Raw genomic sequence first — 15738 nt, 5'->3', positions numbered from 1 at the left:
TTATTGCTGTGTATTGTGTGTATATGTGTCTATGTATACATGTTTGTTTAATACACATATATTTGTACATATATATGTATACACATATATATGTGTATACATATACATTTGTATATGTGAGAACTTTTATACACAGGTGAATGTATTTGTACATATATATGTATACACATATACACATATATGTTTATACATATACATTTTTTAAAGATGTGAGAACTTTCATACACAGGTGAATATTCAGCATATCATTCTACATTCCTTATAATCTTAAAACCATTTCATTGAAAGATTGACAGAGATGAACATAGAATAAGATGACTGACTTCATTTAAGTAAGCTGGATACTTTCTTCAAAATGTTTTCAGAGCTTCTTTCCTGCCACCATGAAAATTAGTAATACATTTATCTAAACATCTTATGTGGAGCTAAATCTTCAACCATTTTAGGTAGATTTTGATTTTGGAAATATAAATAAATTTTAGAAACATGATTAAGTTAAAAAGTGAGATAATATATATACAGTGCCTCATAAAATCCAATGCATAGTAAGTGATTGATACATTGTAGCTGCTATTAATACTGATTGTCATTGCCATCATTATCAATATCCAATAGCTCAGTTAACCAAATGAAATTAGTGATCAATCCGGATAACTTTGGTCAGTATATTGATGAGACATAAAATAATGAAAATGGTGCTTTGTGAAGCAGCTTCAAAAAGAGTTAAAACATTTAAAAAAATTTTATTTTTATTCCAGTGTAGTTAACATGCAGTGTTATACTAGTTTCCGGTATACCATATAGTGATTCAACAGTTCCACATATTACTCAGTGCTTATTAAAAAATGTTTTGAGTAATGGCAGCTTTGTTGGAATAAATGTAATAAAATCTCAAAGGTGACAGCTTTGAAAGATGATATTTGAATTTTGAGTCCTCATATGTTCATTATAGAGTCAGTCACCTTATTTTATTAATGTTCATCTTTGCATTTGTCAGTCTTCCAGCATAATGGTTGGAAGAAGTATTTATCAGAAGAATGACTCATAGATTATGAGGAATATAGGATGATATGCTGAATGAAATTCTTTCTTAGCTTCTTTTTCCTGCTCTGTTGACATTCTTTTCTTTCCTAGACATTTAATTTTGATATTCCAAGTATGGGGGACAGATGATTTGTGAGCATTTGATGGTAGAGGTGGTAGCTATTATGTGCTCCAATCAGAACACCAGGACAAGGGAAAGAGGGGACAGGAAGCCTCTAAACCCAGGGAGGAAACTTAGTCTCTTTTACAGGCACAACAGGTGAGAGCATCTGTTTGTTTAGTACTGAACTAAGATCTGGAGGACTTGACAATCTTTGTAAATCCTATACATACACATGTACCATACTCTCAGAGAAATGACATTTGGCTGAGCTGCTAAAGAATTAAAGAACACATATGCTGTGTTACCATGAAGTGGAACATGAGGGATGAATTTAAAATTCCTTTCCAAAGAGGACCACAGCTCACACATCATTTCAGATTAGGCACCTGTGTTGTAATTAACAAGGCAACTCAGCTTTAGAGAGGAGACAGTCGCTCTTCTGCAATCTCTGGCAAGCTGAGAATGAAGCAGTAGCAAGCTCAATTTAGAATTTCTTATCTTAGGCCCTATTTGGGGGCTATCTTTTTTTTTTTAATTTTTTTAAAAATTTATTTATTTATGATAGTTACAGAGAGAGAAGGAGAGAGGCAGAGACACAGGCAGAGGGAGAAGCAGGCTCCATGCACCGGGAGCCCGATGTGGGATTCGATCCCAGGTCTCCAGGATCGCGCCCCGGGCCAAAGGCAGGCGCCAAACCACTGCGCCACCCAGGGATCCCTGGGGGCTATCTTAAAAGGGAATTCCTAGAGCTGAGTTAAAGTGTATCCCTAATCTTTTGAAGGTTAGCTTGGCTAGAATTTACATTTGTGTTTGAGTGATCTGTTTAAAAACAATACAAAGGTATACCATGTAAAACCACGAATTACATTATTGTTGTAAAAACCCAGGCAAAGATGACTCATGTTTAAAAAAATTCTTTTACAGAAAAAAAATTATTTTACAGTATGTTTCATATCATAAAGAAGCATATTTTGTGCCCTTATTTTTCCTGTTTTTTAGATGGCTGATATGTAATCCACGACAGAGAAAAGTTTTTTTTTTTAAAGATTTATTTATTCATGAGAGACAGAGAGAGAGGCAGAGACATAGGCAGAGGGAGAATCAGGCTCCGTGCAGGGAGCCCAATGCAGGACTTGATCCTGGATCCCAGGATCACACATTGGGCCAAAGGCAGACACTCAACCGCTGAGCCACCCAGGTGTCCCCATGACATAGAAAATTTATGTTGATAATAGGCATGTATGCAGATAAAATATGCCAGAAAAATCTTTAAAGTAGCTTGAGGCTCCTTTTAGGTTTATTTTTCCTCTCCTTTCCTGTCTTGTCTCTTGTTGTGAATTGGATTCCCTGGGGTGTGCATTCCATGATGGATTTAGCATCAGAATATTGAGTGGCACAAGAGCCTAGGTGGCTCAGCAGTTTAGCATGGCTCAGTGGTTTAGTGCCGCCTTCAGCCCAGGGCGTGATCCTGGAGACCCGGGATCAAGTCCCACGTCAGGCTCCTGGCATGGAGCCTGCTTCTCCCTCTGCCTGTGTCTTTGCCTCTCTCTTTCTCTGTGTCTCTCATGAATAAATAAATAAAATCTTAAAAAAAAAAAAATATTGAGTGGCCTTGTGATCACCACCTGTGGAAGGAAGGAGAAACAAGCAGGTGTGGGCAGAGGAAGAAGTTAAGATGCAATGCAGTCTAACAGCAGCCTCTGCTGACCCCATGGGGAGCTCAGAGGTTTGAGTGGCCCTTCAGAGTTGTCCTGGGTTAGTCCCACATATGTGGCCAGGACTCCATACTTCTGTTCAACAACCCACTAGTGTGGGCTGCCCAGGAGGGGATGGTCTCAGGCGAGGTGTCCCTCTGCAGCTGAGGCTGTCCCAGAGAGGGCTGTACTCCCAACGAAGAGGGCAACATGTCCTTTATAGAAGAATGATCTGGATAGGGCATCCCAGTGTTCATCACACTTAACCTTTTTGTTAAACTGATATTTAAATTTTTAGTAAAACTTGGAGAGTTGGCCTTTTTTCTTCTTAAAGAATATGTTTTGATAAACAGGGTTACAGAAACACTGTGGGCATTTATGAATCCCTTTGAGTTGCTGCTGTTGAGCATCCTAGAGATGCCTGTCTTGGGGCTCAGTCTCATGACCTGGAGATCACAACCTGAGCCAAAATCAAGAGTTAAAGACACTTAACTGACTGAGCCACCCAGGTACCCCTGAAAGCTGTTTTAAGAGGCCATGGCAATGATGTGTTTTTAAAAATGCCTCAAGGAAGTTACTCTTCAGGAGTTATTAAGTTGACTTAATTGTATTATTAATCTCCTTAGGACAAATAGCTTGAAGCTGGAAGGTATAAAGAAATTGTGGGGGAAAGAGGGCTATCTTCCTAAGAAGGAAGGTAAAACTGGGGATGAAACTGAAGCTCTGCCTGTTCCTCAAGAGAGCATAATAATGGAGAACGTAGACCAAACTATAACAAAAAAGGATCAGTGTCAAGTCCTTACCCAGTCGAAAGAGGAGAAAGAAAAGCAGCTGCTGGCATCATCGTTATTTGTTGGGCTAGGATCAGAAAGTACAATCAATTTGGTAAGTAGTCTGTTTTATTCTTCTGAGAATCTGTGTCCCTGCCTTGTACAAAAAAACTGGCTCTATAGAAGTTCTTGGCTGTCACCTTACACGCGGTGGGAAATGGCTTCCCCAGCTCCAAAGCCACCAATGACACGCTTTATATATTCCTGAGATAAATTCTAATTGGTTTAGCTTGAGTCAGGTATTTTCTGTAGTCCATTCAGCTGGGGCAAGGGTCAGGGTCCAAATAAAGTTACAGATATGACCACTGGTATTACTCCCATGGATGGATAGGACAGTTCTCAGTGGGAAGGGGGCTTGATGGAAGTATTGGCATTAATAATAGTTCAACAATTTTGATATGTCTATGGAAAAAGTAGTTCTCAAAATGGTATTTTTAATAGTAAGAAATAGATATCTAACAGTAGGAGAATGGGTATATAATTATGTTCGCTCAGAATATTACTCAGCCATTAATTATGATAAATCTTGCATTTATTTAAAATAAAACATACATGTGATATATTAAGCAAAAAGGCAGAATAGAAAGTTTTATTTATACTTTGTTCATAACTGTTAAGAAGATAAAAGTTATTGGGGATCCCTGGGTGGCTCAGCGGTTTCACGCCTGCCTTTGGCCCAGGGCGCGATCCTGGAGTCGTGGGATCGAGTCCCACATTGGGCTCCCGGCATGGAGCCTGCTTCTCCCTCTGCCTATGTCTCTGCCTCTCTCTCTCTCTCTCTCTCTCTATGTCTATCATAAATAAATAAAAATAAATCTTTAAAAAAAAGAAGATAAAAGTTATTGAGATAAAGAATTATGCAAAAATGAAAAACTACACTCAGGCATTATGTTTATGATTTTCAAAACTTTTTATGCTGATATATTATTATTATTATAATTTTTTATTAAAGAATGAAAAATTGGAGTAAAGGACAGGTGCTATTTTTGAGCATCTGAGAATTCCATGTAATTTTCCATCTGGTGGATTGATGGACCTACCTGGTACAAAATTGTGATTAGAGCTCCATTTTCTTCAGTTTTTTTTTTTTTTTTAAGATTTTATTTGTTTACTCATGAGAGACACAGGGAGAGAGAGAGGCAAAGACACAGGCAGAAGGAGAAGCAGGCTCCATGCAGGGAGCACGACGTGGGACTCCATCCCGGATCTCCAGGATCACACCCTGGACTGAAGGCAGTGGTAAACCACTGAGCCACCCAGGCTGCCCAATTTTCTTCAGTTTTAGATCATTCCAGTTCTTTCATCTTCTTTCTCTGTTGGTGGAATTTTCCCTCCATTCCTATGTTTTTTGCCTGTTTTCTGTCTCTTTTCTGGACCTCATTTCTATCAGCCTTGATATTCCCTCCTAAGGAAAAAAAAATCAATTTCAAACTATTAATAAGTAATGGATCTTAATGCTGTCTCAGCATTTGCATTTCAGCAGCAAGGTGACTTACTTTGGGTTTTTAAGATGTTCAGCTGGCTGCGGTAAGGGTACCTGTGAATGCCCTAGACCCGTGGGGTGAGTTCTTAAAGATCAGCATGCACCCAGGCTACGGAGCCCTGATTTGTGAATCCCCTGGCTGCTGTTGAAGGATTCCTGCCCTCTCGACAAAGTGCAGAGCTTTCAGTTAAACAGTCTTTCTCAAGAGAGCATTCAGTGTGACAAATTAATTATTGGGCTTTTTTTTTTCTTTTTTTTGGTGGTGAGCTTGATACCAGAAATATAATTAGGTTGTTTTTCCACTTATGGTATAGTAGGTCCTTTATGGGTTAATTTTTTTACATAATTCACTCTAAGGATCAAGGCTTGCTTTTTTTTTTTTTTATTCCCCTCATCCTTGCCCTTTATTTTATCTTTTTTTTTTCCAGTTTTTATTTAAATTCTAGTTAACCTACAGTGTAATATTAGTTTCAGGTGTAGAATTTAGTGATTTAATACTTAATACAACACCTGGTGCTCATCACTACAAGTGTATTTCTTAATCCCCATCATCTATTTAACCCATCACCCCATGTCTCTCCCCTCTTGTTAACCTTCAGTTTGTTCTCTATAGTTAAGAGTCTGTTTCTTAGTTTTCCTTTCTCTTTTACGTTCATTTTTAAAAGTTATTTTCTCTGAGGTCTAGGTTGATTATTTCTTTTCTTTATTTAACAAAGATGTCATTCTAGTGTCTTATGGCTTCTGATTAACAGCAGATTAGACAGTAGAGAAGAAAAAAAATTAAACTTGAAGACGAAGTATCAGAAATACCCAAAATGAAACACAGAAAAGAGAAAACAAAAAGCAAATGAAAAAACTCAGAGTATCAGAGACCTGAGGAACAATACTGAACAGTCTAATATAGGTCTAATTCGAGTCCCATGGCTGCTTGAAAATGGAAGTCCTTCAGCCACCCCCTTGTTTTCGCTTTTGTGCTAATAGAATTTTAGTTCTTGTTTGAGGACTTCTGAATTGAAAGATAGGAGACAAATTCACTGCCAAGAGTTGGAAGAGGTATTGGGACTTGAGGGAGTTAAGAGGGCATGGAAGAAGAACTAGAATGATGTGAATGGTGGCCACACTGCCCCAGGGAGGATGGAAATGTGGATTTAGAGTAGTGCCTGCTGCGCTGATTTTATATAGAACTTTGGAAGGCAAGGGAGAACTGTAAGCATCACTCTACTTTTCTTACATAGATTTATAGACCATTCCCCAGGAGTGTTGGTTCAGGGATGGCAAATTTGCCATTCTCATTTCCTGAGTCAATAGGAAACATCACTAGTCACTTACAGAGTTCTTGCCTGTATGTGTGTGTCAGCCACTGCCAGTTGGTTCTTGAGGTAAAACCAGTTTTTCTTCTCTGTTCATTGACTTGTGTGCCATAAAATCATGGTTACTATAGACTACCAAACCAGAGTTTGAACCATCCTGTATTTGAGGTTCTCTTCTCTTCTACAGGGCAGATCTGGAAACTCAAAACATGACTAGGTTTCTCACTGTTTTCATTTTATTTTAAAAATTTTACTGTTTTTAATATTTTTTTAGATAGTACATGTATGAGCAGTTGGGAGGGGACAGAGAGAGAGAGGGAGAGAATCTCAAGCAGACTTTGTGCTCAGCACAGAGCTGATGCGGGGCTCAATCTCATGACCCTGAGATTGTGACCCAAGCCAAAATCAAGAGTTGGACACCCAATCAACTGAGCCACTGAGGCATCCCTCACTGTTTTTAATTTGTGCAGTTCTACACTCTAGCATTCTGAAATTGAACAAGTTTTTAGAATTGTTCACAAATGACTTTTTGACTTTCTTTTTTTGATTTTATGTGTTTTTAATGAGAACTAAGATTTAGCTGATAGTTCAAAGTGAGGTAGCTGTCAGAATTTTAGGGCTTAACATTTTATTCATCTCCGATGATTTTGTTAACCTATGCTTTATAGATAGAATTTTAACAAGTTAGTAAATTACTCATTTGAAATTATAGAAAAATGTTTAAAACTCATGACTGGTAGAATGGATTTTTAAATATTATGTTTTATTTTTGCAGCTAGGAAAAGCAGATACTGTATCTCACAAATTCAGAAGGAAATCAAAAGTCAAGGAAACCAAAAGTGGAGAAACAAGCAGTGCTCATAATATCACCTGTTCTTACTTTAGTTCTTCATCAAATGCAACTTATGAAGATGATTATTATTTGGATACTTTGCAGGATAGAGAAGACAAAGAATTAAATAAATTTTCTCTCAATTCTGAACTTTTGGATTCTGAGTCACTCACAGAACTACCTTCAGTTGAGAAACTCTCCAATTGCAAGCTGTCTTCACCATCTTTGTTTACAGATAACAACATGGAAGGTTTTCACCCTTCTCAGCCTACTGCACCCTCAGTTGCTAATGAAACCTCTTTAGCTGCTTCTTTATTGGAAGAAACTTCAGAGCACATGCATTCAGATCTTGTGGAGGTCTGTCATAATGAAACCATATCAATGTCTTCTTACAAAATTTGGAAAGATGATTGTTTATTGATGGTATGGTCAGTTTCTAATAAGAGTGGTTTGGAATTGAAAAGTGCTAACTTAGAAATTGCTCCAGCAGAATATTTCAAGGTAAGGTAATGAATGGTTCCTTATTTCTGTCTTAAATGGACAATGCTTACTTAGTATTTCTGCTGTTGGCTCTTCTGATGGTTTTAAATTTCATCCACATCCTTTTCTCTTTAGCACAAAAAACCCCAAAGGTGTGACAGGATTTTTTAATTATTTTTGAGTAGGGGTGAATTATGCAAAAGAGATAAAACATCATAAAGATTTTCCAACTGCTCCATCCACTGGAGCAGGCCATAAATTGGGGAAGGCCATAAATACAAAGCGAGTATTGATAGGGCATAGTAGTTAAGAAGGGAGGCTCTTGACTCAGATTGCTTGGCTTTGAATCTTGCTTCTGCTACTTATTAGCTGTGTTACATGGTCAGGTTATATAACTGCTTTGTGGCTTTGAGTTTCTTCACATTTAAAATGAAGATATTAATAGTGTCTGCCTGTTACTGTAAGGAGAAAATGAGTTAATATCTGTAAAATGCTTACAGCAGTACCTGGCACATGGTGTTACTGTGTTATTATTTTCAGTGTATATTTTGTGATTTTTTTGCACTCTTTAAATGTCTCATTCATTCTTGTTATAAATACCGAGACAGAGTTCTCAGTTTAACAAAGCAGAACATCAAGGAATAAGAATATTAAGGAATAAATGTGTATACTGTCTACTGCCTTTTTCTTTCACTGATTTATTTTTCTGTACTGAGTGCTTGGGCACCAATTTTATTTCTTCCCTAGCTCTAAGAGATTGCCATTGTGATTTCTGGAAATATGTTTAATTATATTATGGTATGGATATGATGTCCTTGGTGGAATTATAATGAGATTTGACCAGTAGGTCAGTTATTTCACAAGACTGACCCAATTTCTCCTATGAGCTACAGTGTGTTGAATGGGATATTACCTGAGCCACTGACCAGGGCAGAAGTTCCTGACTCTAGATGGGCATTAGGATCACCAGTGGAACTTAATAAAATAAAATAAAATCCAATCTAGTTGCTTGGGCAACTCAACCCCCATAGCTTGAGTAAGAATGTAGATTGAGAAGGGAAGACACCTGTGTGTGGTGTTTTAACTCTCCTCACTTTAAACATATGGTGCTAGCCAGAGTTGAGAACCAAAAGCTTAATAATTTTTTTACTATTGTTGCTAAATTTTACAGATTTTCACTGCAATTTGTTACACAACCTTTACCTGTATTCTATTTCTTAATTACCTGTGTTAGTGAATTTTTCTCAAGTGAAGTTGTCATTTTCATAATGTGGTTTGTTTTTAATGTCTCACAAAAGTGTGTTATTCAAACTTCAGTGAAATAGAAAATTGGTATTCATATGATAGTCTGTATTGATCCCTTCTTCAGTACTTTTATTACTTTTATTTACAGATCACTGAGCAACCTGGATGCTGCTTGCCTGTAATAGAAGCAGAAAGCATCAAAACCTTTCAATATAATGTGCAGATGGAGAAACCTTTTACAGACGGGAATCTTACTGGTTTTATAAATTATCAAATGATGGATACTCATTCTGTTCAGCTTGAATTTTCTGTAAACTTATCGCTATTAGATTTCATTAGGTAAATATTTTCTGGAATATTAATTCAAGGTATTCATTCATTCAGCAAATATTTATTAGGCCTTTTCTCTGGACAGAAACATTGTGCTAGGTGCTAGAGAATATAATTCAAAATTAGATACAGTTCCTTCCTTTAGGGAGTGTTCAGTCTTAGAGCAGAGAACACATCACATGAATGCATATATAGTTTTGAATTGTGCTGTGAAGAGAAAGTAAATGGCACGATGAGCAATTATAATATGGGACTTGATTTAGGTTGAGGTTGATTAGTAATCTTGGAAAACCTCTAAAAGAATGTAATACTGAACGAATGTTTATTTTTATTTTTTTTAATTTTTTATTTTATTTATGATAGTCACAGACAGGGAGAGAGGCAGAGACACAGGCAGAGGGAGAAGCAGGCTCCATGCACCGGGAGCCTGATGTGGGATTCGATCCCGGGTCTCCAGGATCGCGCCCTGGGCCAAAGGCAGGCGCCAAACCGTTGCGCCACCCAGGGATCCCCTGAACGAATGTTTAATCTGAAATAACTTTAGAGAATCTGCCTGGCTTTTTAAAAAAGCTTTTGAAGCTTCTCTCATTTATATTTCATATATTTGATTAACTCTTTCATAAAATCTGTTTATTAAGCTTCCGAGATCTGTAAGCAAATTACTCAGGGTTATTAAACTTCTATTAGAGATATAATAAGTATTTAGCATCATACTAGGCACTCTGCAGTGTTACCAAATAATTGAAGACAGCTTCTTCACTCTTCCCTCATTTAGTTTTATGGTAATATTGTACTGTATTCAGACATTTTTTAGAATGAAAACTATGTGAACCAAGAGTGCAGAATACGCATGAGTATCTGTAAAGTTCTTTAACCTTCACACATTCACTTGTGTTATACTGCTGTAATTTTTGCCTACTCTTTAAAAATCTTTTAGTAAGAACATATTTCTCTCTCCGTCAAAGAATGTTTCTGCCTTTGGTGCTGAATAACATAGAATCCAGCCTTCTAAGAACTAACATTCTCTGACTGTAGGGGTGTATCCCGTGGTGAGCATTAGTAACCTGACCAAGCACAATACATATGATAAACAGGTCTTCTGTGTGTATTAATAAAATCCTGTGTATCTTTAAAAAATATTTTTCCTAATTAAAGAATAAATGTATAATTATTATAAAAATTCAGATGGTATAGAAAAATATAAGTAGAATATAAAAGTTCCCTATAATTCTACCCCCACCCTAGAGACCCAACGTTAACTATTTGATCTTAAGTGTTACGAGACATTTAAAAAATACATTTGTTAAAATCCTTTCCACGGTCTAATTTACATAAGGTGCTAGATCTTTGTATTCATACTCTGTACATGATGTAGATAGTGTCTTATTATCCCCAAATCCAAAGTATATGTGAAAGAAAGTTTTATATTTGAATGATTCATGAAATCACTTTGTAAAATTTTACTGAAATGACTAATACTCAGATAAAGAGAGAACTGAGTGATTTATTGAAAAGACATTTACACCTTAATAACATCTTTTTTTCAGTGTTTTCATCAGTTTGGAGTATGACGGTAAGCATTCTTAACATAGTTTAAAAACATAAATTTTGTGGGACCCAGATTTACAACGATTGTTTTATTCTCATGAGTCATTTGAAATGTATTTGTTTGTTTGTTTAGAATTAATTTCATTCTTTTGGACATAAATCTAATTTTAAAAATTATTTTCAGACCGTTAAAAATCTCAACTGAAAACTTTGGCAAACTCTGGTTATCCTTCGCAAATGATGTGAAGCAAAATGTAAAACTGTCAGAATCTCAAGCTGCTCTGTCTTCTGCCCTAAAGACCCTGCAACAGAAACTAAGACTTCATGTTGTTGAAATTATAGGTTCGTAGAGTTACATAAAGACAATCTTGTGTTATAGGGGCTTTCTCACAGAGCACAAATCAACTTTTACGAGTATCAAATTTCTTAGAGCTGTATTTCCTGTTATGAGTATCTTTCAAATGAGTGTGTTGTTCAAACTTTAAGTATTTTTTTGTGTGGTAAAACATAACAAAATTTTCCATTTTAACCAATTTTAACTGTACAGTTCATTGACATTAAGTACATTCATATTGTACAACTGTTGCCACCATCACTTCCAGAACTTTTCTTCTTCGTTAACTAAAATCCTGTGCCCTTTAAACACTAACTTATCATTCCCTCTCCCTCTCTAGCTCTTAGTAACACCATTCTTGCTTCTGTCTCTATGAATTCAACTACTTTAGGTGTCTCATATAAGGGGAATTATGCAATATTTGTCCTTTTGTGACTGGCTCATTTCACTTAGCGTGATGTCTTCAACGTTCATTCATGTACCATGTGTCAAGATATCTTTCCTTTTTAAGCCTGAATACTATTCATTATATGAATATACCACAGTTTGTTTATCCATTCATGTATTGAAGGACACTTGGGTTGCTTCTGCCTTTTGGCTACTAGGAATAATGCTGTTGTGAGTGTGAGTGTACAGATATTTGGTTTCAAGTCCCTGCTTTCAGTTCTTTTGGTTATATAATTCTATATTAATTTTTAAAGAAACTACCATATGATTTTCCACATCATTTACATTTGCACCATTTACATTCCCACCAGCAGTGCACAGAGGTTCCCAATTTTCCACATCCTCACTAATGGTGGTTATATATACATGAAAGTATGTGTGTATGTGTATGCGTGTGTGTGTGTGTGTATGTATATGATATATATATCATATATATATATATACACACACACACACATATATATATATATGAGTAGTTCCTTACATTTCCTTACTGATCAGTGATGTCAAATATCTTTTCACGTGCCTATTGGCCATTTGTATATCTTCTTTGGAGAAGTGTCTATTTTAGTTCTTTTGTCTTAGGAATTTTTAATTTTTGTTTTGTTGTAGGCAACGAAGGGCTTTTGGCCTGTCAGCTGCTCCCATCCATCCCCTGTTTGCTGCACTTTCGAGTTCATGGTGATGTATTGGCCCTGTGGTTCAGATCCTCCTGCTCTTCTCTTCCTGACTATTTACTGTATCAGTGTCAAAAGGTGATGGAGGGATCCTAGCAGAAGCTCTGTGGATATTTTACTCCATCAGAATAAATGGTTTACATAGATAAACTTATTTACCAAAGTAAAAAGAACTCTTGGTACTTCTAATGAAAATGGGGATTATTATAAGCTGTGGTTCTATGTGTTTTCTTTATGAATCCTGATCAAGAAAGGTCCCCAAGAAACTGTATCCTTAATCTTTTACTCAGGATTGTACAGTATGTTTGGGTCCCAAAAAAGTGACCTAATGTTATAAACTGTTAATGATTTATATGTCACTTAATGTAGAGGGACTGAAAATATTTATTTTGTTATAAATAATTTTATAGCAAATTTACTGTAGTGTTGATTTGTAGTAAAACCAAGTCTCTGTTCTCCACATTAATGGAAGGGAGATGGACATGGCCTTGATAATCCCAAACCTAATTCGTATTTGGTTTTGGAATGCAGTATTAGCTTTTTGATAGGCAAGTCATTACTTTCAATTATGTTTTGCTTAGATTGGTATTGAACTAAGTTGGCACAGTACACACTAACAATTCAGGAGATCCATGAGCATGCTGGATATTGGGGGGATTCAGTCTGTGATATAGTTTTTATTGTGGATAACTTGTTACACATAATTGCAGATAATTTGGCTACAGAATTTGTCTGTTTTCCGCTTGCATTTATTTTTAAAATTTAAAGTGAATCACCGTATTCTTATTTTAGAAACCCAGAGCCATTTACAAAATATTGTCATATGGAAACACAACCCATAAGAACACACAGTACTAAAGCAAATAGATACAAAAGAACTTTTTAGTTATGGTGAATATCTTAGTTACCAGTTAGGTCCAGTTAGGTCCTTTTGACAAACTAATTTTGTGAGTATAAATGGCAAAACCATCTGTCCTGGCTTTTGAATCCACTAGTACTGAGTGGGTACAACCAAAACAGTGACTGCTTAAGTATACCATACAAGTTCTTCAGTAAAATTTATCATTTTTGTGTTATAGTTTGCCTTTATGGCCTGTGTCAGAACTCTTCTTAGTAAAGAAGAAGTTAAGCCTCATATGAATGATGGACCACCATCTTGAGATTGTATGTTAAAGTTAAAAACCGAAATAGTAAGTATTTTATAAAATCTTATGGTGCTGTGGAAAATATTTATTATTTCACTTTTTCTGACACTTCACCATGGGGACTGTTCTAGTAATATAGTTTTAAGTCATCGCAGTTAGTTTTCTGGTTAATTGGCACTGCTTATCATCCAGGTGTAGAATTTTGGTTTAAATGATCTCACTAATCATAGCTGATGAAGATTATTAAGGGAGTTCCCCAGAGATGATGGATTTCATTAGTTTTTCATGTCTAGTGTTTTCCTTCCTTAAAACAAAAGTACTATTTTTAAAAATTAATTTTAATGTTATTCATTTAAAAAAATGTGATATCTTGTTAATTTCATGCTTTTAAAAACATGCAGTAAAACCTTGCTACAAGAGCAATGATAGGTGACTGGAATTTCCTGCTTAGGTATCCTTAGGTATCTCCTTTTGGGTAGAAAATCAGAATCATCTTCAAGCTCCCAGCAGTGTCATGGTGAAGGGAAAGAGGTTGGTCTCTCTGGGGTGTAGTAGACACTGGTGGCTAGACTTAACAGCTTCTTTATTTCTACCTCTGTCCACAGCTTCCTGCCCCCCCCCCCCACCAATTCTGCTCTTATTCTGACAAAGAAATAGGATGTACCCTCTCACTTTGTAGAGAAATGCAGTGTATGGCAAAAGAGGTGCTCCGGTTTTTTCGTATCCTTCTGTGCATTAAGGCTGGGTTGAGTATGGCGCAGTGGGTGGAAGGTGCCCAGCAAGCAAATGGACAACTACCTAGGAGAGATTACAGTGAGCTGCAGTGCTCCTTGGTTGCAAGGTTGTTCATGAGTGGCAGCATCAGTTGTCATGAAGGACATGGCTTGGCCAACAGAGCTATCTGATGGTGGGAGATGTGTAATAGTGGGTTGGGGTCGGGGCCATCACTCTGGCCTGCCAAAGGAACATAGTGCCACTTTTGTTCTTTCTGAACTCACTAAATGAAAAGTAGGGTGAGTTTCCATGGAAAAAAAAGTAGTAGAGTTTCCATGGAAATATTTAGTAGAATGTTTACAATGTTTATATTTTTACAGTTTTAAAGCAACAGTAAGAATAGGTTTTAAAGAGTTTCAGAGCAGCATATATTCTGCCTAAATTAACTCAATGTTTTAAATTCTAAATCAGGTGTCACCAGCCTTTTTTGCGTTGCAGGAGATGTGACTACAACATAGGGAGAATGATTTTTGTGGGTAGATGATTTCTTTGCCTTCTAGTCACAGTTGAGTCAGGTGAAGGGGCGGCATCTGGAGTAAGGGCGAGGGTGCTACGCAGCTGTGGGAGTTCTGTGCCAGGCTCCTTCACGGAGTGTGCAGGTGGCAGCAAGCATGGGTCTTGAGGGAGGCCGGGGGGGCGGCACCTAGCAAAGCCTTAAGAGCAGGTGAATGGAGTAGGATCAGGCACCCACCAGAGTAGTCCATGTGGAGGCGGACAGATTGGCTCAGGGGAGAGTGGGCCCTGAGGCAGGGTCCTGAAACTGCAGAGGGAAGCCAAGCAGTTACGAAGCGCTAATGTGCCAAGCATGCCAAGCACACAGCATGTGCTCTGTAGAGAGGCAGTATTTTAAACTGTAAAATACTAGCCTCTACCAAAACAATTGTGCTGAAGATGCAGTATTGTGCTTTTTCTTTTCTTTCATGTCAGTAATATTGTAAAATATTGAGCTCTTTGTCTTCTTTTTTTATGGATAAATGTGGTCTTTGTCTCATGATCGTGAGCCCCTGAAAGTGCACTGAACCTATTCGCGTGTCTTTAAGGTGTTTTGCTGTGTTAAAATTTTAGGAGAGACAAATGCAAGTGAGAATAACAACCTAGTAGGCGTTAATTACCTTATTTTGGAGTTGAATTCTGTAATTGGAAAAAATTCAGTTAAATATGTAATAAATACAAAATGATCTATACTGTTCTTTGGTCTGTGTATTTTTTTGTTATCTAAATAGCTGAATAATAAGTAAATACTCTTCAGTAATTTGATAGGGTTAGTGAAAAAGAAAAGAAGCAACTGGAATAGGATGAAAAGAGTAAGTTACTCATCACAGCCCCAAAAATTGTGGTGTGATTAAAAGAAAGATATTGGTTTCTGTATAACATTCAAAGAGAACTTTGTGGGCTTCAGACAGGTTAGAGTGTAGATTGATCTCAGTTGCAGGCCTCCTCTCCCTTTAAGAAGCCCTTCAAG

At 36.9% G+C, this 15738-nt stretch overlaps 1 protein-coding gene across 1 annotated transcript in view; it reads left to right on the top strand.

The window, feature by feature from the left end:
* The window catches only part of AP4E1 (adaptor related protein complex 4 subunit epsilon 1), a 60137-nt gene extending 44679 nt beyond the window's left edge, over positions 1-15458 (top strand). Inside the window, exons 17-21 of the mRNA XM_041744693.1 lie at positions 3468-3726; positions 7240-7797; positions 9170-9360; positions 11084-11241; positions 12293-15458. Of these exons, the coding sequence (XP_041600627.1) occupies positions 3468-3726; positions 7240-7797; positions 9170-9360; positions 11084-11241; positions 12293-12453 (1327 nt within the window). The 3' untranslated portion in view covers positions 12454-15458. The remainder of the gene's footprint in view (positions 1-3467; positions 3727-7239; positions 7798-9169; positions 9361-11083; positions 11242-12292) is intronic.
* Positions 15459-15738: the final 280 nt, after the last annotated feature.

This window comes from Vulpes lagopus, chromosome 2 (assembly GCF_018345385.1).
Source record: "Vulpes lagopus strain Blue_001 chromosome 2, ASM1834538v1, whole genome shotgun sequence".
Taxonomy (NCBI): Eukaryota; Metazoa; Chordata; class Mammalia; order Carnivora; family Canidae; genus Vulpes; species Vulpes lagopus.
The sequence above is the reverse complement of the archived record's forward strand: the minus strand, read 5'-3'. Positions and strand labels throughout refer to the sequence as shown.